The following is a 25,295-nucleotide window of genomic DNA, read 5'->3' as shown; positions in this document are numbered from 1 at the left end:
GTTAGCAAGGAAAGCAGTTAATTTTTGCTGGACTGTTCATGTTTACTGGCAAAATCGTAGATGATGTGTTTGCAGAAGGCTTTGAATCAGTTCAAGAATTGCACTGTGTCAATAGTTGGTGCAGTTTCTGTTACCATGGCTAAAACATAAATCTACATTAGTTGCATTTCTTGTCTATGGTAACACATGATAATTCTAATAAATTAAAGTGCGCCCTTGTTATTGCTGAACAATATGCATGAAACTGAATATTTCCTACCATATAGTGTGTAAGAGGAGAAGAAAAGCCTATGATATGGATGATGATTCGAATTATATTGGGTTGCAAAGTGGAATTAAGGCTGAGAACAAGAATGGCATAAAATGACACACAGTGATGAGAAAAGGAAAATGGAGTCAGCTAATGTAAATGACATTTACTATACAAATAGAAACCAAGTGTATGTAGTGGAGCCAGCGAGTTGTAGAAATCTTTGCAAGAGAGAACCATCTGGGATTGTAATTTTCCAAATAGCCAATGAATTAAGATAAGTGTTCAACTGATAACCCATGGCATCCTAATAGAGACAGATGATGTCAAATGGCTGCCAAGTTTCAAGGTGGTAAAAAAAATAAAACTGAGTGATAAATATTTTGTTTTCTGTAGAAGATGAAATTGTCCTTCGTATGAAAGAAATAAGGTTTAGCTACATTAGTACTATTGCCATTGTGGTGAGTATGTGTAAATACTCTGGAAATATCTATGAAGAACTATAATTCTCTTCAGTTTGGAAAATGTTGTACACCCCTTTGCTTTTTTTTTTAACTCCTTACTGGTAATTTCAGCCTGACAGAAAGATATTTTGTGCTATCTAAAGTCTCTGTAGTATCATTTACTTTTATTTGGGGACTTTGTGGCTGGAAGACAAGAAAAAGGCTTTATAGACATTCTTGACTCAGAGTTCTTACTGCCACTGATAGGGAAGCTGAGACATGGCAAAATGTTCGGTCTAGTTTTGAAGGTGCTCCTTTTGCCTTCATCGTCGATAGCTGAGAGACGTGACTGTGGTCTCTATAATGAAGTTGCCGTGTGCTCAGTGTAACACAGAGAGAATAAACAGAGACTGGGGAATGGAACCAAGTCTTTTATTTCTCAGTGACCCACATCCCTCTCTCCAGACACAAAATAGCATCCCACCCCATACAGATGCTGCAGAATTATGTGATCAAATGGTCTCACCACATACTTAAATGCTTCTCCATTTTTATGGACTGCTTCTTGTTTTGTCCTGATTGCAAGTACTCACATCAGTCCTGACTCACAGAAGAACACAATTTACAATTTAAGTCCTATTGGTTTTTACTGAGCTTGCGCATACGTGTGGGCACTCTCCTGAATTAGACCTACAGTGTCTAATTCACAGTGAAGAATTAGACCTACAGTGTCTAGACCTACAGCCTCTGGCATCAAATTCTCTAAATTCAGGGTGGAGCATAAAAGAGACATTTGTTAGGGTTCTGAAATGTCCATTTCCCCCTCTACTTTTCTTTTAAGCTTTCTGTGCCAAACTGTCTCTTCAAATCCTGCAATTTAGGGATTTTTTTTAAAAAGGAGAAAAATTTTGACAAAAAACATCATCTGGATTTTTTTCTCAGTCATCTCCTTTTCTTTAAAGCCCATCTAGCTGGAAAGTGGATGGAAAGGCTGTACTGCTCCAGCTGACAGAGCACTCTTCACTTTTTGAGACCAGCAAACTCCAGGAGTTTTTTAAAACTTTCAGGATTTAGCCTTTTGGTTGTTATTTACCCTATCCAACGTTAGGCATCGAAAGCAGGTTGCCTGCAGTGCCAGGGAAGGGGCCTGTCTCAGAGGACCGCCGTGTCTCCTGCTCCCCATCCCCAACAGCCGCAGCCCAGCTCCCAGGGCACGGGAACCGCAACTGTCCCCTGCTGCCCCTGCCCGCCGTGGGGAGCAGCCCGGCTTCCCCAGCAGGAGCAGGGCAGTGGGGCAGGCTGTCCCTGGGGAGCCCGGGAGCTTCTCAGTGCAGGAGGGGAGGAGATGGCTTGCTGCTGTAGCTGGGCAGTGGTACGGCAGCGGCCAAAAACCTCTGTCTGTCTGCCAAGAACGGGCCTGCCTCTGAATACTGTTTCCCCTGAGTTCCTCTGTTTTCTGCTGGGACTTTTCAGACTCTCTGTGCGTTTTTCCCATGCCTCAGTGGTGCGTATTATGAACGAAAATACCTTTGATATAGAAAAGAGGTGAATTCATTTATCTGCACCTTGGATCAATCCAGACCGTAGTTATGGTACAATACAGAGCAGTGTGATAAAGAGTCCCCCCTGAAGGGACAGAAAGGGGAATCAGAAAGACGAGAAGGAAACTGTGGTAAGTTATGTACATTCTTTTAATAGGGTCACTACTTGTTAAGGCTATGCGTGTGAACCCTGAGAAGGAAAGAAAGATGTTTTACATTGTGTTTTCATCATTTTCTTGCAGAAATTTATCATTGAAAGAGCCACCAGCTCATAATTATAGTGTTATGTGTGGTGATGCAACAGTAAAATTCCTTTTCATGCAGTAAAGGCTAAGTTCATTCTCTTTTAGTTCAAGCACGTTTTCCCTCCACTTAGGACTCATTCTGGCAACCAGAGCATTTCAGCAGTTTTTTTCTTTAGATTGGGTAGGGGTTAATGAGGTTTGGACAGACAGCTCTGCTTCTGTATTGCCTGGGATAGAGGAAATTGCTTGCTTATTATTTATCATTATCATTCTTGTCCAAAATGTGCTTACATTTTATGAAAGGAAACAGATGCTTATGCCAAAAATCTTGCAGCATAAATGAAGAAATAATGAATTAGTGAAATGAAATTTATTAAGGGAACACAATTCTATGACTGGAAAAGGAGATATTCAGCCAAGGAAGTGTCCTGTTGGCTATTCAGGTTAAGTAGGTGCAATTAATATAATGTTAATACTGTACAAACACATGTATGGAGAATAGGCTGTGGATGTTAAAGAGTAAGAGTAAGCAGAGTTTAAGAAAAGGTTAAGCATTTCTTTCTTCTTTCTAGGATTCCCCAATATATAGTTTTGGAAACTTATCTCAAAGTGAATCAAGGTTTTGTGTGGGAATTGCTCAGTTTCATTACAAGTGCTGATCAGCACTGAGGGCTGTTTATTGACCTGTTAGTTACTGCTGCTGGAATTCACCATCTTCCTTTGTCCACCCCCAGGCCCTCGTTTTGTCATGCGTCCTCCATCTCTGCAGCCCCAGTTCTACCACAGCCCCGTGCCTTTCCCATGCCTCCGCTCCGTGCAGGGGCTCTGGTTGTCCCTCTTGTCTGCAGCTAGGATGCCACAAAATTCCTTGCTATTCCAGCTGAAACAAAGCAAGTCAGATCCACTGTCAAACTCTATGGATTCACTGTCTTTCTGCTATAGGATTTCTTACACAGTTTATCTTTATTTCCCAGTTACTAGCAAAAAAAACAAATGTAGTTTTGCACATATCTTTATATCTGCCAATTAAGGATAAGATATTTAGCCTAGGATTTTAAACAGAAACCCAAAGGAAGTAAATGTTCAATTCACACTGAACTTCACTGGCTTCAGGCTCTCTCCCTCCTCAGTGCCTCTGAAATCCCCAGCAGTAGCTCTCTAACTGAGCTGCCCTGAACATGTCCTCCACATGGCTTTAGAGACTCACTGAATATGGTAATGTCAAACTTTAAGTGTACTTGGATCTCATGCTGAGAATTTTACACTTGTTTATCCTGGACACTGTTGCATTTCACGTTGTCAAATACCCTGAGGATGTTTTAAGCTCAGTTCAAATCACCTTCCTCTGCATGTGTTGTGTGCAAAAGAGAAATGTGGTTTTGGGGAACAAAAGAACATGCATGAGTGTTGTGGGTAAATATAGACATCTGTCTTTGAAAATTGAGGCCTCTATATTGATCGAACTGAGTCTAGCAAGAACAGAAACGAACATATTCATCCGGGAACCATTTGCATGTAACAGTGATTGCACAGGGCAGAGTATTTTTTTATCTGAAGTGTCTTCAGTGAAAGAAATGAAGCAAGAGCTGGGAATGTGCTTATCAATAGATCTTATTATTCTGCTCATCCTTTGATAAATGAACATAGCAAGTTCTTTCATGCTCCCCTCAATCTTCTGCTTGTTTGTGCTGGACTTCATTGATCCATATTTAACCCTCCCTGATAATATGACATGACAGCAAATGTAAATGGCAAAGTCAACGAGCATTTCCTTTCAGTTGAAATAAAGCAAGTCAGATCGACTATCAAACTCTTTGGATTTATATTCTTGTTTGAAATAGAATTTATTACCTTGTTAGAAACTAAAACAAAACACCAAAAAAAGTGTGCAACCATTTTTTGTTATTGTAGTTAAAGGAGAAAAATTTTATGGGAGGAGTGTCCTCTGGGGATGCTCCAGTCAACTCTATCAAACAGAGAGGCCAAGAATGATAAAATTCAAAACCTGCAGCTCCTGGTTCCTTTGGGAGTCACATTACAGTTGTACAAGCAAAAGCCTTTCATTTTAAAAAGGGAAGCATAGACTGCAGCCAAAGGGCTTTCAACGCTATTTTAGGTAAGCTGATCTGCATAAAGGCCATTGTAATCTCTTGTGCTGCTCAGGTTTTAGATGATATTTTTGTTTCATAATGCTGTTCCTGTGTCCACTGAAAGCATCTGCTTAGACGTGCCAGGCTCGATTGTGCACCCTGTTACATCACTTGGCAAATGAGGTCACCTCAAGTAAATAGCAGTATTATGGAGAGAAGAATGAAAGCCCCAGAATTTAACTGTTAGGACTCAAGCTGCAACCCATTGTGATGGCTGAAAATGATGCAGCAATGCTGAAAAGGCGCAGTGGCTGCAGTGGATGAGGTAAGCAATAGGGAGGACTCAAACACAAGTAATCAAGTCCCTCGAGATCCTTCTTCCACAGTGCCAAACACTGACCGAGGGCATGGGCATGCAACCGTTGTGCAAACTCTCCTGCTCAGTCGGCATTGCTTCACATGGAGTTCATCCGTGCAGCCTATTTGTAGCAGCAGTAGTGTATTTTCATATGGTGATTAATTCACATGGTGATTCACTAAGCTGCAGCATATTGTTGAGACTTTAATATAACAACAAGCAAACTGCAGGCATTAGAGAAAACAGCTTGGGAGAGAGGGAGAAGGGTCTGTGGGATTGCCTGGCTGCCTCCAACCGCTACCAGACTAACTGCAACCACCTCACCCAAACAGGGTCCAGAGCTTGCATTGCAGCCCCAGTCTCCTAAAGTGTGATTAAAATTTACCGGAAGGATTATTGCTCTCAACTGATGAAAATTCATGGCCTGTATTGGGTGCGATAGAAGTAGGCACTAGACAGCCAGGCTATGCCAAGCCCAGCTGTGTGCCCAATGTGCTGCTGGGGTGGGCAATGCCCTCAGCCATCACACCTTCATTCAGCCTGAGGCCTGCCTGGCACCCAGTGCCGTCTAACAGTCATGTCGGTAACATGCCCTGGTTTTTCCAGTGTGTAATAAATCCCTTTGAAAATTCCCGCTCTGCAGTGTGACACCTGCAAGGGGAAAAGGGGCAGGAAAACATGCCAGCTGGGACCAGGTCTCCCTTCGGCAGCTTGGAGATGAACGCCACTCACTGTCATCTCTCCGCCCGATGCGTTTTCTGTCATCTCAAATCTGCATTTCTCTTTATATTCTGTTAGACCAACCTACTACTGAAAATCGTTAAAAGCAACTTATCCAAATCCACCTTTGAGTTAATTTTGGGCCTAAGGCCCTGATTTATAGTAACGGGACCTAGGGACCAACAATAAAAAAGAAAAATAGCAGCTATTAAATCTATAAAAAGGAAACGACTTAGAAAGGAGAGGGATGCCAAGCTAGCCTCTCCAGCAGTGGCAGAGGGGAATCAGACTTACAAGACCGTATGGCTTAGACATAGTTTGAATAATCTCCTCCAATTAAAAATAAAGCCAGTTTTATATAAAACATCTGTTCTGTGAATTCAACAATTTGGGCAAAAAAAACCATCAGGGGATACTTTAAGTCCTTCATCGTGTTTTTGGTTTCTCTGTTCAGATCCTTACCCATTTTGAGGAGCTAATATCCCTGAAGGAGGATTGTTGTGTTTTCCTATGATGCTACCAAGCATCAGTGCAGGCTTTTGTATGCTGGGCTCCCTATCCACGCTACCTTCAGATATCCAGCCTTCATTGCAAGGGTGTTTGTGTTTTAGGAGAGCCCAGAGCACCTGAGGCAGGTCAGCAAAGATCAGCAGAGGGTCTGCAGCGACGGGGCAGCGCTGGAGCTGGGGTGGGCTGAGACACAGGAAGGCAGATCCTCCCATCAGCCCTGTGCGCTGCTCTCGTAACAGTGCTGGGAGCTGGGCATGGCTGTCCACTGAGGAGAGTACCTGACTAATGTAATCAGGCTCATATGTATCTAAAACACAGTGGTACTTAGCCACTAAATCCTGATCCCCGCATGCTAGCAGAGGTAAAGAAAAAAGCACAAGATTATCCCTTTTCTGCCTTCACACATTCACTTCTTGCAGCAGGACCATAACAGGAAAACTTTGAATCAATCTACAACTGCTTGTCTTGGAAATGTCTGGTTTTTATTTGACAAGGGGAGGGAGATCCGTTGCAGGTATTGTTTGAAATTATATCACTTTTCATAACTCTGTTAAAAGTGTAACTGGGCAGACAGCAACATACCTGTCTAAAATAATTATCTAGATTATCAAGGAAATACAATCTGGGGATACGTGTATCGAGCAAATTTGATCCAGTGCACAAACTGAGATTAGCTTTGTTGTAAAGCATCGCCACGGCGATCTTATTGTGCTTTTCCTTTGAATATCACTTGCTTCCTTCTCAAGAGGACATCAGTCTGACGTCTCTCCTCTGGTTGTTGTGAGCCATTGTTCCTAGTTCTTCAGGTAACTATTTTTATTTCAGTGTAATTTAAAAGCAGAGGTGGCTAATCAGGGACCTGTAGGTCCTAATCATTCCCTGACATTGACATCAGGGAAGCTGTAGGTTCTCTGCTGACAAGCAAATAGTGGGGGTCATACTCAGATGGGAACACTGTCTGAGGGGAGAACAGGGCTGCTGACACATTATTTGATTCCTCCCTTCTCAAAACTCTGGCCAGGGCAGAACACCCTGGTTAGATAAAGACAGATGTGCACAGTGCCCATTCTTTGCCCTTGCAAAGTGTGCTTGTCCCTTGTCTTTCTAAAGCTTCTGTTGGATTTGAATTCTTCTTCTCCAATGGTACCAGGTATGTGATGCAGACAACTGGGTTTCTATTTTGAACTCATCAGCTGTGTAGACCTTTTACTGTGCACACTTCGCCTGTGCTGTTTGTACCTGGGGATGTTTCACAAAGTTCCTGGCCGGAATACATGATCAGATTTTGTGTACTTGCTAGCAGTGTCTTGGGAATTGATGAATCATCTGTTGACTGAAACCCTTGACCTCCGGGGTCAAGATTGTCTGCTTTGCTTAGACTGTGCTGGACATACAAAAGAAACCAATTAGCCAGTACTGCCTGATTTCAGTCTATCCTTGTGCTTTTATTAACCTTCAGTGAGTATAAAACATCCTGTGGCTGTGAAATATGGCAGGTGGGGGATTACCTTGGAGCGTTTCAGCCATCTGCCTTTCTCACCTTCTGCAACACTGGTAGCAAAGGGGTTTGGAGCCAGTTGTGCTAACTCTGTGTTGCTGAGGAAACACAGATTATGTCTGCTCCATTTTGTGCTTCTCCAAGGAAGGGAAAGGAAAGGAATTTGGGTACTAGCTCTCTGAGCCAAATGCCATGAGAAAATCTTCAATCTTATAGGATCAAACACAGACTGATGCTCTGGTTCAATTTGTTGGGTGAAACGAAGTGAGTCTGGTCGTCTTTATCTTCAAAAGCATTTTTTATAGTTGGATGTGCTGTTTAATTTGGGTCGACTTTTGTCTTACTTTCTGGAAAAAAGGCTCCAGAAATAATTCAGACAGCTCCATTCAAGCTGTTCTGCAGATGTCAGCATATGCCGGAGTCCAAAATCCAGCATACTCAGGATATGGTCGTCTAGTAGGGACTCCAGCAAGAGATGCTGGACAGGAAAGGTATGCGCTATTTGAGACCATAACACCAGATTTCCTTTCCGTTAGCATATTTATATGTCCCACGTGCCATCTCTGTCTCCTCTTCCCGCTGTGGAATAACTTACTGTGTCTTGATTTATAGAATGCTGCACATCCAGATGCCTCTGTTGTTATCTCCTTGCTGAGAGGAGCGAAGCTGGTACATTTGGGCTACAGGGCTGTCACCATGATCCCAGCCATGTGTTTAACTAATTGCTTAAATATAAAGAGACCTCCTGGTGAAGCTCAGGCAGTGTTTCTCTTTGTTTGGTCAGACAAAACAGAAAGGGTTGGAAGCACCAACTCCATCTTAAGGGAATATGGGTAGAGGGGCTTGAGGACCAAGAAAGACTCTGAGATGAGCCAGGTATTCTCCACTAAATTTCCGATTCTGAACTCAATCCGGAGCAATTCTGCTGACCGAAATAGGTTATCTCTGTTCAGCTCATAGCTCCTGAAATATAGCCTATCCCCATAGAAACACCTCTGTACCAATGCAACGAAGTATTCAGCAGAATTGCCAGAGCTCTCAGCTCAGCATCCTTTAGAGCTGCAGAGGCTTTAGAGGGAGGAACGCGGTGACTCAGTGTTCGCACTCCAAAGAGAGTCTGTTACAAAGTAAGAAAACTAAAGCAATTCTTTAGTACTGAAATTCCTCAGAGACTTCTTCTGAATTTGATCTCCCTCTCTAACCTCCCAGTAAAAAGAAAATCTCTACAAAATTACAGAAATTTTCACAAAGAACTCCGCGGGGGATAAGATTTCTCGTGCCTGTCCCCCAGCTAGAGTGACAGCTCCTGGATCTATTTCAGTGCAGACAGAAGCAACGTCTAAGTGGTCTTATTCACTTTTTTTAATCTCTTGATAAAAATGCAAATGCCATTCTTGCTCCCACTGCTCTCTCACCCTTTTGAAATAGGCTGTTTATAGTGACTAAATGCTTCTATCCAAAACTGGCTGTCATCCAAAACCAGATGGGCTGAAAGCCTAAGAGCAACAGAAAACTAGCAATTTATATTGGGACACAGTGCCGCACCACACAGAATGCTTTGTTTAAACTAGCAGAGCTCTGTGTCCTATTGAATATATGTAAATAACCAGCTAGTGTGGATTTCTACAACGATGTTGGCATATTTCAAAATACTTAAATACTCTGAGCAGCTCTTCTGATGCTGATAGATTCATTCTCCATTGCTGATTCTTTCACTGAAAATCAGATGTTGGCTTGAGATTTGTACTGGAGAGTAAACAACTTCTTACCTACCTGAAAGATATTGGGTTTTACCTACATCTGCAGGTGCTGTGCACTGCCGATTCTGAATATGATTTTATGATTGAAAAATATACTGAAGGGGAAATTGAAGCATTTTAGGAGCAGAAAAGGAAAAGGAGATAAATAAGAACAAACGATACAGCAATTTTAATAACAGAGTATGCTGGGTAATTTCGTATAGTGAGTTGGGCTGCGCATGGTTCTTTACATTATAATCTATTTTTAAATAGCTTAATATTGCATGAGAAGATACTTGTGTGTTACGTACTGACAGAGCATCTTCGGCAGTCGTGAGCCCTTAGGCCAGACAAATGTCAGTCTATAGGCTTTGGCAAAGGTATGGCAGCTTGAGCTTACTGTGTTTTCAGGCAGCACTCAAAAGGAGTTGATGCAAAGGTGAGAGACAGGTATAAGGCACTGCCATTTATTCTCCTGTTCTCTGTTACTACTCAGTTGTGAGAAGAGTCTGACCAAATTATAGGCATATTTGGAAATGGGGAACCCCAGGTACAACTGATCTGCGTACTTCACTTGGCAGTGAGTGGCAATGACTGGCAGTGAGATTGCCTGAGCTGTAGTCATTCCTCAGCATCCAGCCCAGGGATTCAAATACAGCACTGAGCCAAAGGAACCGCTCAGGTACGTGCAGCATCTGCCCCAGGGCTGGCTGGGAGGAGACAGCAGCATCAAAACCCTGGCTGTGGTCCAGCTCACAGGGTCTCCCACAAGCGTCAAATGTAGTTCCCTGACAGAACAGGTAGCCAAGTCATCTCTGTTATGTGTCCTCACAATTCACAGACCACAATGTGGTTCGCGAGGCCTCTAAGAAACTTAAGACCTTAATTACGAAAGGACTAAAACCTTAATTATGGCACTGCCACAGCAGGGGAGACCAAGCACACCAATGTTTTGCACGCTTGTAGAAACAGACAATTGAAATGCTGCTACATTTGCTGGGGCAGCTGGTATTTATTCACTTATGCTGATGCAACCACCACAGTATCACTATTACCAGTTCTCTGCTTCTCAGAGCTTGGGTTCATCTTTTAGAACCAGTGTGAGATCCATTGTGATTTGCAGGATAAACCATTTAGTTACCCATTTAAGAAGCGCCTGAGGAATCCTTGTCCAGACACCCATCTCCCAAATCCTTGCTCACCCTTTTAAAGAGCTATTCATTCCCACTTTTCTTTCAACTGGAGTGGATTTATTACTAGTTAAGATCTATTTTAGACGGAAGGAAGGACAGCCTGTGACCTGATAGGTCTTTTCCATTTGCAGTATAATGATAAATATGCCTCTGATGTTCAGCCTTGCTTCCTCTGGCTGCTGCTTTGTGGCTGGAAACTAAACAGATGCAGCAGTGGCCGTGCACACACACTGTGATTCAGGAAAGAATGGTAATCCTGCACTAACCGGTACCTGGTGATCCTTGGAGCTGAGCTGGCTCCTGCGTTTGGAGCAGCCAGGATGCCCCTGCAGCAGGATGTGTCCATGCCTGGGATCATTTTGGTGGCTTGCACTTCACCCTCCCATAGCTGACGGGCACTCGGTTGGGTGTTCCCAGAAGCAAAAAGGCTCACGTAAGTCAAGACAAAACTCATTGACCAGAGTCAGTGTCTGACATAAACTGCTTGCATCGATGCTCAGAGTTTAGTGAGCGACGTCCTGCGGTCGAGAGGGGAGTTTTCAATTGCTGTGTGGCTGGGTCCCTGCCTGCACTGGTGACACAGGGCAAGGCTCTATTCTAGCTCAGGTTTGATCTGTTTCAGAACATCGTGATGAAAACACTCACACACTGAACACACGATGATGCTTTCTAGCCCAGGCACAGTGAGTGCAGAGGATGGCAGAGGTTTGCTGGTGGCAGGCACCATGGAGACAGGCTAGGGCTCCTGCTAGCTGCTTTCAGGACATACGGCACGTTTGCTCTGGACTGCTTGGGGCCCTCTTGTTTCCTCATTGCATTTTGCTATTTGCTTCTGACATTTCCTTTTCTTCCCGATTTTAAGGCTAAGGCCATTGCTTTGTGCGTAATTCATTAGATTTGTCCGTGTGTCAGCTCTTTCAGTTATGCCTTGTGCTCTGCAAAGACATGTTGCATTGTTATTTTTATTTTAATGTCTCTCACTGATCTTCTTGTACCATACGTAGATTAGACTGCTGTCTGGGTTTAAGTATATCCAGTCAGTGGCTTTAATGGTGATTTTTATCACAGGAATAATAAAAGTGAACGTAACATGTTAAAATATGAAGCCATTTACCTGTGAAGTTCAACCTTAAGGGCATTCTCTATTTTCTTCCTCTTTCCAAACCAAATGCAATATGTGTGAGAAACCAGCAGCCCATCTGTATTCCAATTTGCATGCTCCGAGGTAGAGAGAAGCATGATGTACTTCTCTGAGATTGGAAAATTACTCTCTAAAAACAAATTAAGTAACTAATAGCCTGAGGGATCACTTCATAGGTGAAAGGATTTCTGTCATTGGGAATCGGATGTATTTGCATTATTCCTCAGTGGCTTACAATTTGTATACGTATTTGTATAATATAAGCTTTCTAGAGACATTACTTTGCTGTGGGTTAATTTGGTAAGTAAATGTTCTTTGTGGTATGGTGGTATGTAAGACACAGAACAGGCACGGTAAGCACTTGAAACTCCTTGGCAAAAGGAAGGAGTTCCTTTTCTGTTTTTTGTGGCCAGTACCTAAAAATGATCTGTGGGCCCCTGAGCTAACTGCTTGCACCTACCACCTGCATCTGTAAAAGGGAACCTGCTTAATTCCTCCTGCCAAAGAGGGGGTCTTTCCCTGAAAATGTATTATTTTAGCACCAGCTCTTCCAGCAGTGAGTTGGAACATGGGGAAGCCCTGGTCCATGTTTCCATCCAGAGGGCGTTGGAGGAACAGGTGATATGAATTCATATGGTTTCCAGGGAGCCGAGGGAGGTTAGCTCCCCAACTCACGCATCAAGGTAGGCTTCTAAGGCTGGGGGGGGAATATCTCCCCTGCTGAGGAAGAGCTTGATCACACCAGGTGCCAAGCAGCTCATAGAGGCGATGATTGCTTCCAGTTCTCAGTATATTAAATAGCTATTTTTAATGAATCAGAGAAAACAGGAGCTTGGGGCTCGATGATACCTGAGGGTCATGGAGCCCACCTGCCTCCCCTGGGATAATGTTTACAGGCACTGCCCTAATTGAAGCATCTGTTTGTATCACAGATGTTTAGTTATTTGAGGAGGCATTGACAAAGGCCTGCAATAGACTGCTTTGAGGTTAGCTGCCCCTTAGGCTGCTGTGCAGAGGGCAGCATCGCAGGTGGGGAGCGAGGAGCTGCTTAGGGCAGCACTTCCCAGGCTGATGCTCCCTGGAAAGTACCTTGTTAGTCCCAAACTTTCCCAAGTGCTGTCTTCACCAAGCCTCTTTCCCTGGGATATTTCAGGGCTATTTCACCTTTCCTGCTTAAGCAATAAAAATGATTTATTTTTCAAAAATCAACCCGAACCGTCTGAAGAAATTTTTTTAATATTCTGGAACACCCTCTGCCCATATCATTGGTAACGATGGGTCTTGGGACCCTGTCTGAACCAGCTCCTTCATGCCCAGACACCGCACATCATAGTTAGATAAGCACTCTGAAGACAAGTGAGAGTTAATTCTTTATAGCTTGCTGTGTGATGGCAAACACGGACACCTAGTGGAACTCGAGTGCAGGGCATGTAGATTCTTTAAATTTATCTCTGGAAGAGAAGTAGATACAGCAGAGTGTGTGTTTGCATGTTTTCCCCTAAAAGAAGGAGAGAGTTGATTATTTTCAGAGCAAGTATCATAGATAGCATAATGTGGGGGAAAGAAAATCTACTTGGCAAGGAATAGTGAAAGAATTAGGGGCAAATCATCACAATTGGTAAGATTTGTCAGTGTATTTACAAAGAAGTAGTCAGGTTTTTTTCTTGTGTCTTAAATATCTCATACCATACCAGATCAGACACCATATTGGATCAGAAAGATTTTCTACTCCTAAATTAGTCCATAGCAAAGAAATGTCAGTAAATATTATAGCAATATCTTATTCTTTCCATACCTGTGAATGTTTGTACTCCAGTTTTGGGGAGATTATGTCAGTGTGATGAATGGTGGGTTTGCTGATAAACTGCATAGCTAGGTGCTAAACTGATCTCTTGTGCCCTTTCATCAACCCACTGAGCTCTTTCTGCCAGGATTAATGCGAGCACTCTGTCTGAATGGCCTCGAACAGCTGCCATGGTTTGTTTTGTTTGTTTTTTCTATTTATTTACAAATAATCTTTCAGAGAAATATTTCCTTCTTCTTCCCCAAATCTAGCATTTCGTCTACGGCAGAGACACAGGACAGGTGAGAACCAGTCCTTGTCCACTGACCCCTTTCTGTAATTGTGAATATCACCTCTGTGAATGGGATTTCTTTCACACCTGCATTAAACACACAAACCACTATGCCACCGAGTGGGGAGACAGGCTGTTCCCGTGGGAGTGTGCATTCAGGGCTGCTTGGGCTAAGATAAGGGATTTTGAGATTGTACCAGCTGAAGAGTGAAGTCTGTAGAGATGAGCGTGCTCTTCTCAAGGGCTCCCCCATCCAAGCTGATAACTAGATCCCAGTTCTCATTGATTTCACAGAGATACTCAGCATCTTACAAGATTTCTCCCAATTCAGATGGATTTAGAAATTGTTCTTTTAAAAACGTTTTATAATATGCTTGGGTTTAGCTTCATATCCTAAGAAATAGGTTGATGGTATTACACTGTTTTGAATCAGCTTGTTTACTATTCTCATCCTAATAACTTTTGAATCAGTGGACTAATTTCTATCAAATTTGACACTGGAGTAAGGACCTCAAAGATTCCTGCGTGCTTCAGGGAAGCAGGCAGCACATAGAGGAGAAAGACCCAAAAGAGGGCCCCTAATGACAGGCAGACAGCAAGAAATCCACACTGCAGAGGAGCATTAAGAAAGATTCCTCACAGCAGAAAGACTTAGATTTGTGCTTACACCTTTTTAGACACCAGGAAAGAACCTCTGATATCCAAATCTGTAAGAAAACAAGCTTCATTAGCTCTGCTCCTCGTGCAATCACTTCTTCTGTTTTGTTCTGCTGTATACACAAGCACTTACATATCCGGTCTCTGGTTATATAGAGACTATGATTAAACAGAGACCAGGATTGTTCATCAAGAGTCGCAGGGTGCGAGGCTGTGAGGCTGAAGGAAAGCAGCAGGTTGCCAGCGCTCAGTACGGAAGTAAGACGATACATTTATTCTTAGATACAAATCCTGGAAGTCAGCATATAATCAATCACTCTATGTTTATATATTTACACCTCTGTTTTCCATCAGGGAGCATGGGAGAAGCTTTTCTGCTCTGCCCGGTCAGGATTCCCTAGTCTCCCAGGAGGACCCTAGAGTGAGTTTGGGAAGATGAGGGCACGTTTCTTGTCTCGCAAAAAATTGTAGCCGTTTCCTCACTGCACTGGTGGCATGGGGGAATGTGTCTAGCTCATGCTGTAGAGGGGTGAGCTGGAATTTGTTCTTCCATGAGGGCACAGTGCTGAGGCAGCCTGGGCTATTGCCAGTCTAGAAAGTCACCCCAGAAACTAAAGCAAGAAAAAAAAGCAAGGTTTCTGATGGATACCCACAGCTAGAAAATTCACAGAGAGAAAATTCACCCACAGCTAGCATTCAAAAGGTTACTGGGTGGGTAGCTTTGATTTCTCACTTCAGCCCAGCAGAATCAATAAGAAGTAAAGGAAACCAGGGCCATAACATGTTGAACTTTGACAAAAGAAATGATTAACTTGGCTTCTAAGGAATACACATCCTGTCTTTGCCAGTGTAAATATGATGCAAAGATGATTGCCTTCATCCTGCCCTCTCTAACTTCTGTTCCTGTTCTTTTTTTTTTTCTGTTGAACCTGGGCAGTTGTCTGGAGGGTGTGAACTAACCGTGGTGCTCCAGGACTTCACAGCAGGCCACAGCAGCGAGCTGAGCATTCAGGTGGGGCAGACGGTGGAGCTGCTGGAGAGGCCAAGCGAAAGGCCAGGCTGGTGCTTGGTCCGGACCACGGAGCGGAGCCCGCCTCAGGAGGGTCTGGTCCCTAGCAGCGCTCTCTGCATTTCCCATTCCCGCAGCAGTGTGGAGATGGATTGCTTCTTCCCTTCAGGAAAAGGTAGGCAACCGTCCGGCAGATTTAAGACTGTTTCGGATTTCCCCTTTTGTATCATGTAAGTGCAAAGCTGCTTGGGCTGCTCTTGCAGTCAGCGTGGGTAAAAGACTGTTTAGTCATTAGTGAGTTTTGTTACCAGATGTCTGTGAATCGGCACAGCGCTAGCCTAACTCCATTTCCATGAATCAATGTTTGTACGTGTGCGTCTTTTGCTATGTGGCAATCATTATTGTCTTGAGATTCTGGGTAAAAATAAGACCTTTAAACAACAAAGGGACTGGTTTTAGTGCCTAAAAGTCTAGAGGGAGGGAAAGTCATGTTGTATATACACCCAGGATGACCCAAATTGTGGATATGTTACTATATGAGTGCACAGTGCACACTAGTGCATGGTCTTTTAGTATATCCCTGCTGCCTGTCTATTATTGCAAACAAGCCACCAGTGAGTACTGGTACACTCTATTGATTCGTGAACTGAAGACATTGTGTGTAATGGCACAGCACAATGGGGAAGGAACCCTTTACGATTAGTGTGCAGCAAAACACATCCCTGGTATTGTCCTGAGAGCTTGGGCTTCACCCGCAATGAATGGTGAAATATTGTTTGTCTCTGTGGTGTCTGTGGCCTATTTAGTTGATGTTCTGTTCTAAGCAATGTGTGTCCCGCATATAGCATCCATGCAACCAGGCATAGGAGACGCTCCAGACTGATAGATCAGAACCAGTTCAGTTCAGCGTGGCCAGAGCAGGTCTCCTTCTGGCCACTCACAACGCAAGTGAGGTCCAGGGAGGAAAGGCTCCTGTCATCCCACTCCCGACCTCAAGCCCGCAACCTGAACTGGCTTTGTAAAAATTTTTTTCCGTCTACATTAAAGGAAATAGAATTTGATCTGTTCTTGTTTGAGCAAGTTAAGTTTGGTGGTTTTGTTTGTTTTGAGAAAAAGCATTGAAACTGGGCTGTAGTCCGTCCTCGCTCCCTGCCTGCACTCCCACTGCGGAGGCTGGGAGTGGGGCACACCCCCAGGACAGAGCAGCGCGGTAGGGCCAGGATCTGCAATCAGTTTCCCTTAAAGAGCCATCTGATCCAAACCTGGGGGAGGAGAGCTCAGCTTTTCCTCTTAGATTTGATCCTCTCAGCAGGTCTCGTTCGGTTAGGTGCTTCCCCTTGCCCTGCTTTGCAAGAGAGAGGAGGTGAAGTCAGTGCTGGCTGCCAGCTCTGTCTGCCGTGCAACCTCCAAACTCGTCACGCGCTTCTTACACCCGCTGCCGAGTCTCCTCCCTGCCTCATGCCCTTCTGCTGCCACAGCAGCCTTTCCTGGTCTTCAGCTGTCCTCTGAGAAGCTCTGCAGTTGCTTACATGCAAATTAAATCTGTGAATAAACAGAAAGATAAAGCTGAAAGTCAGCCTGGTCTGCGTAAGAGCAGTCACTGCCTGACATGACTCATAGGAAGCCAGAGACGTGTCTGCTGGGTGCATGGTCCAGCAGTTGGGCTTGGGTCCTCTGCTGAAGGATGCTGTGAGACACCACTCAAACCTCATTCGAGTGCCCTAGGTTGAAGAGTTTCTTCTCGAATGAAGCAAAACAAAAAAATTGCAGGAATAGGCTGTGGAAAGGGAGGCAGGAAATCCCGAGGAGGATGGAGACAGGGTGGTGCAGGGGCTGAGGGCTGGCAGGGGACACGGGGACTCTGCTTTCTGCACGATTGCGTGAGCTTCAGGGCACAATTGCACAGCAGGTACGGCGCGACGGGCACAGTGCCAGGCTGCGGCTGGTGGACCAGAGCCGACTGATGTCTGGCAGCCACCAGGCTGCATCAGCACAGCGCCAGGCCTGCGCTAGCACGCTTTGCCTGCCTGTGCGGCAGGTTATCTCACGTAATACGCTGCGACCACTTCCAGGTTGGAGCTGGCTCTTGTCCCATCGTCTCCAAACAGGTGCAGAGTGAGTCTGGGGCCAGCTGGCTCCAGCCGTGTATTCATGCCCTTTATTTACACGTATCTCTTTCCCCCTCGGCCTCAGTTTTCTTCCTGCACATACCAAAGCTGCATCAGGGAGCCTCACTACTAATGGGATCTCCAGAAGTGCTGCTAGAAATAATAAAAATAACCACCCAATCCACAGTTTTGGCCAGAGTACAGCAAATAGGTCCTGTGTCTAATCAGTTCTCCCTCTATTAGGAAAACAGGAAACTGTTTAAACGGAATGAACAGATGTTGGGAATAAAGAAAGAGGGGTAAGTTTAAAGTTTAAAGGGGAAAATGCAGTAGCCACTGGAAGAGCCTGCTGATGTCATGAGATGCTGGAAGGATTATCACAATAAATGGCTTCTGACTATTCAGATTCGTGTCCTCCTCTACTTCCAGTAGCTTTAGGCATGGGTTGGACTCGGAATCCTTTGGCCCAGGCTTCCAAAATTTCTGGCCTTTCTCTACAACCCAGAACAAAGGTTGGCACATTTTATATCAACATCAAATGGTGTCCCCTTCTGTTTCAAGTATGTAAACATACACAGTTGCAGAAGAGCAGGTTAATAGCTGAGTTTTGCTTGCAATTACCAAGACACATAATTCTTTGCTTTTACAAGCACTGTAATTTCAAGAACAGAAAGTATCTATGCTCAAAACTTAACATTTCTAATAATAGAATTTGCCATCTATGGTAGAAACATGCAGAGTTTTGACAAGTATTAAAACATAGTTACATCTTCGTAGTGGGAAATGGCAAATTACTGTGTTTGGTCCTATTATAAGTTATGGTGGACTATAAATGTAAATCATATGGCTCAGAGAAGCTACCTACCATCCTTAAAATGAAAGAGTAAAGAAAGTAATATGTCAGCCAACACCTGAGCAGATGAAGGCTTGAAAGATTTGGTGGGATCACCAGAACATTTGGTAGAGCATCAATGCAAGTCCTCATCAAACAAAAAAAAAAGCCTTTTTAAACAGCCTCACTGAAAGCCACTGGAAATGCAAAACCAAACTTCAAAAATGAACATGTGCTCTGGCTTTTCCTCACTTTTTTACACTATTCCTTTGAAAATAGGTAATAAGTTAACGTAAAATATTGCAAAAGGAAAAACATGGTGCGAATACAAGAGAACAAACCTGAAATAGAACACTTCCTACCTTTTGTAATGAAGTATCTTTACAGATTTCTCTTGTTGTTGATCAGTAAAAGTGCGGAGACTTTAAGGACTGGTCTCCCAGCCTTCCGTCTGACTGCTGGCTGTCTTCCTTTGGAGGATACACATTTGATTTTTTGATGACTTGACTACAGCTCAGAGCCCAAGTATAGTCCTGCCTGTCCTTCCTTTCTGATAATCTAACAGTGTTTGCAACTACCCTCTGTAAAAAGGCAAACAGATTTCTGGGATTCACCTTTTTGCAAGTGATTTACGGGTGATTGAGTAAAAGGAACTAATCTGCAGTCTCTGTTACTGTACTCAAATGTTACTCAAATGTTACTCAAATGTACGCAAATGTTACTGTACTCAAATTTGTGGAATGGGTTTTTTTCTGACTAGCGTTCCTAGGAAGGAAAAAGAAAGACCTGTGACACTGGGAATGAAGCTCTGTTTGAACTTTCCCACATGGCTAATTACAGGAAAGCTGTGACTTTTATTCCTGTCTCTTTTACCCTATAATTGAGCTCTAAGGTATTAAGATACAAATTTCAAATTAAGAGAGAAATCCACATGGATAGAAAGCAACTTAGTGACCTAGCCAATATTCATTAAGCACACTGCGACAAGCATATTCCTGGTGTCAGCCTGTTAGCTTTGACTGAGTGATACCAAATTTGAATTTGGCCCATGAAACATTTCATCTGAAATCTTGATCTTATGACTCCTCACCCAGCATTTTTCTTGTAACATAAAAGTCACAGTGTAATTCAAAGAGTAACAAAGGCTAGCTCTTGCAGTAATTTTAAGCAACTTCCATCACCAAAGAAAGCATTAAAAAAAAATAGGGATTTATGGCACTTGTTTTGGACTGATGATATGCGAAGGGATCCCGTTCAGGGCCCCAAACCAGATCCTGCCTGCAGGATGCTTGTGTCTGGTACATATCTCTGGAGGAGATGAGGAATATATTTTATTAAGATGCTATGCAAACATTTAGCCGGGCAGGCAGATGGCCACTTAACAGCAGGGCTTTGGTGGCAGTGGTGGTCCTTGTAACAGAGCAAACTGAGAAATAGTTGGGTCTCTTCCAACTGAGGAGGGAACATAGGTCTCGCAAGGTATATGTTAGCAGGGTGAGCATCTCGCCTGCCCTTCCCAGCTGGGTCACATTGGCCCTGGCGCATCAGCTGGGAGAGCACCAGACTTTGGGCAGGAGGGACAGGAGTTTCGGTGCTGCTCAGGTGACAGCTTGTACATTTAGGGGGTTGCCCACCAGCTCCTACAGCCAGAGAGAGCCTGTGGCTGGTAGGTGCGATGGCAGGCTGGGCTGTGAAAGAAGGAAGCAGAATAAGGATTTAACGAGGCTGGTGAGAAGAAGAGTAGTATCAATGAAAACGAGGTCACGCTGAGACCTGTGTTTTTGTGACCACTCCTTGTGGGAAAGAGCAGATCATTTAATGGATTAATGTGCAAAGCTGGTGAGACTAATCCGGCTCTTGCTGGGCTTGGAAGTCTCTTTCCTCCAGTCCCTGCTCTCAGAAGAGCGATCTATGTAGGGAAAAGCATGTCTGTGTTTTTAAGAACATCTTGGATTTTAGTGGGGGAAAAGAGTCTAGGCTGCTTTTATTGTGTCCCTGTTCCTGTTGAGTATTGAATTGCGATCTGCATTGGCTCATGCACTTTCTCTGTTGTGTTTTAAACAATCTCTGTTGCGAAACATTTTCGATGGTAATGATTCCTGATGTCCCAGGGGAGCTGTGTGAGGACGATTCAGAAGTTTAGTGCACTGCATTAAACCTTCAGTTGTCCTTGTAGAGGCTAAGAAATTATTTTTGTTTTTGAAAGTCTTAATTAAGAGCAGTCGATTAAAATGTTTGTAAGACTCTGAACTAAAGGAAACATTTCATTAGGTAACACAGTTAATTTAACTGGCACGTAAACAGGTCATGGTGTTTCTATTAAGCAAACAATGTTCAGGCTCCCATTGTCAATATAAATATGCAGTATTTAAATAAAAAAACAAACCCTCACCTCTGTTCCTAATACTGTTCCAACAAGGGTGTTCAGAGTCAAAATTTCATAGTACAAACTGTCTTTCAAGAGAGGTCACGTGGACCCCTCCTGCTGGCATTTAGTGCCTCATGGCATCCTTGTTACAAGTTCAGGACATGGCTTACGTAGAAAAATCACATCAGGAAAGTTTTTGCTGCGTTTTCACTCCTTTTCAATTATGATAGAGCAGCTGGAAACAAGTCGGCTAACCAGCAGGGTGTAACACGGCAGCTCTCTATGGACTGGCACCAAGGGCTGCCGGGGCCCAGCTTGGGACTACTGCTCTATCGCAATGGCTCCATGCATCGTGAAAGGAATGGAAATAGGATGAAAGAACTCAAAACTGCTTTGCTATTTCAATCAGGTCAACCTTTCCCTTGTTTTTTCTCCGCTGTCTCCCTCCTCTCTCTCATCAAACAATGGCTGTTTGTCTTCACTTTCACAGCTCTTCACAGCCTCTTCCCACCGTATTGCGCCTTTCTACCTCAGGGGGCAATGTCTGCCCCGGTACTGGCGAGCTGGTGATGCCTCACTCACCTACCTACCAGTATCTTTTGATCCCAGACCTCTGTGCTTTCTCCTACTTCATAGTCACCCTGTGGAAGAACTCAGATACCCATAAAGTGTCCATCCTTGGTCTTGTCCATGCTTACACCTTCTCCTGGACTCCGTTATCTCCAAAATAATAAAAAAAGAACAAATATTTAGCAACAGTTGGCAATATGGGTGTTGAGATCTGATTTGTGTTGTTTCTAAGAGGTAGGCCAAGTCAAGCCTGAGAGGATGAGCAATGCCTGTGTAGGTATCACTATGACTGTAGCTCTACCAGGGATTTTACCTGTTGGGTGCATCAGTACATCAAGCAGACAACACTATACTGACAAAACCTTGCATAGTCAAGCCCTAGAGGCAGTGTCAGTCCAAGCACCACCCGAGTAACTAGATAAGCTAGACACAGGCTGACCAAGCACGGCGAATACTTGTCCTCCACGGTAAGTCACAGCAGCTACAAGTCATGGACGCAGATTGTGTGCAGGCTGTTGGAGCCATGTTCTGATGGCTTGTGAATACCCGTATTTCTCTGACTTGGTATTTCTATTTCATTATTTTTTCTTATTTTCAGTATGGCATCACTAGATATTTAAAGATAGATTCAGCCATGTGGACTTGTTTAGGACATATCAGGTACCAGTAAAGTCAATTATACTTATTGCTTCAGCTGCTCTGTTATCTAATCAAAGCAAAAGGCCTCCAGTGTTCTACCTGGAGCTTTATTTTTGTGGAGAAGTACAATTCTGATGAATGCTTTAATAAAACAGGAAAGGTTATTTTAGGGGAAGTTGCTTTGCTTTTGTACAGTGGATTTTTATTATTTTAAACACAGGAGTCTTTGTTTAAAAGAGAGAAGGCCTGCAAATTTTCTTGTTTACTTTGCCTTTGCTTCCCCTTCTGACAGGGGGTAAAACTTTATCCACCTAGTCCCCTGTCAGCTTAACCTCAAGCTTCACTGTACAGTGGCCATGCTGGTTTTTTCACTGAAAAAGAAAAAAAAAAAAGGGAGGGAAATTAAAATGCTGTGGCCAACTGAGCTCATCAAGAATGCCAAAGGGTTCAGCACCTGGTCTGGCAGAGAAACTGGGGGGAAACTCAACAGTGGTACAGCAAACAGGGAGAGCACAGGATAAAACCCGGCAGAATTCAGTAGCTGATATTGCATAAAGGTCAGGGCACCTGAGCTAAAGGTCCCTTCTGGCATTACAGTCTCTGACAGCTTTATTATTGTGCAACTCATGCTCAGTTTTCTAATGCATAGCTTACAGCACCTCTGGGACCTTTGCTTAATTTGGCTGGGAGGCTTTCAGAGAATAGGGTTTCCTAGTAGCAGATATCATATTGATCACCTGTGTCTTGTCATTAACATACTGGCACCAGCACTCCAGGCTGTGACTGAATATGGGATGGAACTGCTGCCTATCGAGATAATAAATCATTCTGGTTTTAGCACCAGATTAGTCAAGACCAGCTAAAAAAAAGAGGAAAACTGGCAGAAACACCCTAATAGTTGTCAAATGGGAAAGCATCAGCAAAAATATAGTGTAGGATGTTTCCAAACGCTGTGTGGATCTGTAAGAGGACAGAAACATTGACATTTCAGAAGGGTTAAATGCTAGTCTCTGTGGAAGGAAGCGACGATCATCGCGTATCACTGCTATGCAGACTCCTGTCAACACTGTGCAGAGTGGTGCTCGTGAGATGTCTATTTCTAAAATGAAGAATCTTCTCTCTCAAGATAAAGGGTCATTTGTTTCCTTTAGATATGCTTGTGGGTTTGTTGGAGAGGCAGTTTTTGGAAGAGGGTAGAATTACTTATTGCAGCGCTTCTGTTTTGTGGAGAGATGGTGGTACAGCTGGCTGGGCAGACTGGGTCTTCCCGTTGAGGACTGGAGCTGTAGGGAGTGAGGGGAAGATAGAGAGGGACGCAGCTCTAAAGAGGCTTTCTCTTATGGCCTCCCTCGACCTGTTTCCTTTCTTCACTTACCTTATTTCTGTCTGTCTGAGGTGTTGAGAGCAACACTCAGGGAGACACGGTTAAGCATTTTAAGATGAGGCAGAGAAGAATTGAGTCGCCGAGACATAGCCATGCATTCTCCCAACTCTTTGATGTTTCTCTAAGACTCTCACGTCCTACTGAAGTTTACTTGTAAAGTCATTGTTAGAAGGCATTTTCATGCTTCCCCACAGGAAAAAATAAATGTAACCAGAGTCCCTCTGTGCATTAGTCTCAGGACCACATTTCCTCCCACAGCTTCTGTGGCAGACCAGGGTCATAAATTCTCCATCCCCTCCTGGCTCCTGCCTGCCTTCCCAGCCTTCTTTCCTAGGGCCAGCCCATGCTTTCCAGGGCCAGGTTAAGCCAACCCAGATATTCAGGGCTCTGTGCAATGGGACAGGGTTGTGCTCCTCAGCGCAGGTGTTGAGAAGCCCCAGACCACCCCTTTCCCTGTCCTGCAGAACCTCCCTCCTCGGCTGCAGCGCACTCACAGACAAAGGGGACGTCCCAGCCAGTCCCTGCTGCCAGGACCTGGCTGCTTAGGTGAGGGGTGGGTGGGTGACCACAGCCCTCTCCTGGCCCCAACAAGCCATCTGAGAGGACTTCAGCTGTGCATAACTGGACACACAAGACTGCACTGATCCTATTTTCCCAACTTGTCTTCAAAGATCTGCTGGAAAAGGAGTCTTTAATTTTTATTGCTCACATATTGATGTCCCAACCATTGGGACATCGCAAAAGCCAAAGACAGTTCTACTGAGTAAACACTATACTTTTAATTCATTAAGTGAGATAGTTTCCTGGAGTAATGTGGACTGTGCAGCATCCCATATGGCCTGGGGAAGACCAGAGGCATCTTCCATACAAAGGACCCTAGGCCAGGAAAAGCCTGTCCTGCCCAGTCCCCAGCTCTCCCAGTAATCCCAGCACATGTCCTTTCACAGAATGGCTGAGCTCAGCCTTCCCTTGTGTTAGCAGGGTCAGAGCAGAGAGAGGGGCCTTTGAAGGGACTCCACAAAAAGTGCTGATTGAGTCTGAGCAATGGTGGTTGTACTGAGAAAGGACTCAGGCTCCTGCAGTGGTACTGAGGTTCCAGAGACCAGGTCAGGTCAGGTATGACCCAAGGCGCTCTGCGCAGTTATACCTACTGAAAATGGTCTGAATATAATGCCTGCTTCTTTTTATTAACTGCATAGGAACCTTATAGATGCCTTCTGTTTCTGCTCCTCCTTGGAGCTGTGGGACCTGGCTGCATTGCAGACACCAGAGCAAGCAGGCGGAGTAGAGAGTGCAGCCTGTAGCATGAGTTTTTGTACTTGCTCTGACCTGAAGCCAGCAGCCATAACATCTCCACGCCTCTGCCCCACTAGTGAAAAACAAGCAGCCTGGAGGAAGGGTATAAAAATAGCTCCTTGAGTAAAATCTATTTCCTCTGTATTTAGGCGTATGGCTTGAAATACATGTAGCGTGGTGGGAAGGGGGGAGTTGTTCTGTAGCGCTTGGCCCATCGAGCTAACAGGAAGGTCATCCTGAAAGAGCGATGGGAGCATGTGGATGGTTTGCGTCTTGTGTTTCCTCAGAGGCCAGACTAAATTTAGTAGATTCACAGATGGACATCGGACCGTAATCCATCTGGGACTGTGGGGGGAAGAGTGGGATCTGGGTTGTTTGCCTAGGCTTTTTGCTGTGTAACCAGCTTCAGTGAGCCACCATTCTTTATTATGTTCCTCATGGTTTTCTGCCTTGCTGAATATGCTGTAACTTACTGCCTGATTCTTTTCCGTGAAATGTTTAAAGTCTAAGCATGAGGGAAAAATAAACTGCTGGTTCTGGGTTCATGCCTGACATCCCTACTAACTTAATGTCAAACTGTGGATGTACTTTTTAATAGCATCATCACAAAGGTTGAGCCTATAACTGGT

General features: G+C 44.1%; 1 protein-coding gene across 1 annotated transcript in view; it reads left to right on the top strand.

The window, feature by feature from the left end:
• The window catches only part of KALRN (kalirin RhoGEF kinase), a 524,417-nt gene that overhangs the window by 411,674 nt on the left and 87,448 nt on the right, over positions 1-25,295 (top strand). Inside the window, exons 34-35 of the mRNA XM_075152844.1 lie at positions 13,784-13,813; positions 15,398-15,644. Coding sequence (XP_075008945.1) covers positions 13,784-13,813; positions 15,398-15,644 — 277 coding nt within the window. The remainder of the gene's footprint in view (positions 1-13,783; positions 13,814-15,397; positions 15,645-25,295) is intronic.

This window comes from Calonectris borealis, chromosome 6 (genome assembly GCF_964195595.1).
Source record: "Calonectris borealis chromosome 6, bCalBor7.hap1.2, whole genome shotgun sequence".
In the NCBI taxonomy this organism is placed as follows: domain Eukaryota; kingdom Metazoa; phylum Chordata; class Aves; order Procellariiformes; family Procellariidae; genus Calonectris; species Calonectris borealis.
Note: the sequence above shows the minus strand (reverse complement) of the source record. Positions and strands in the feature narration are given on the sequence as shown.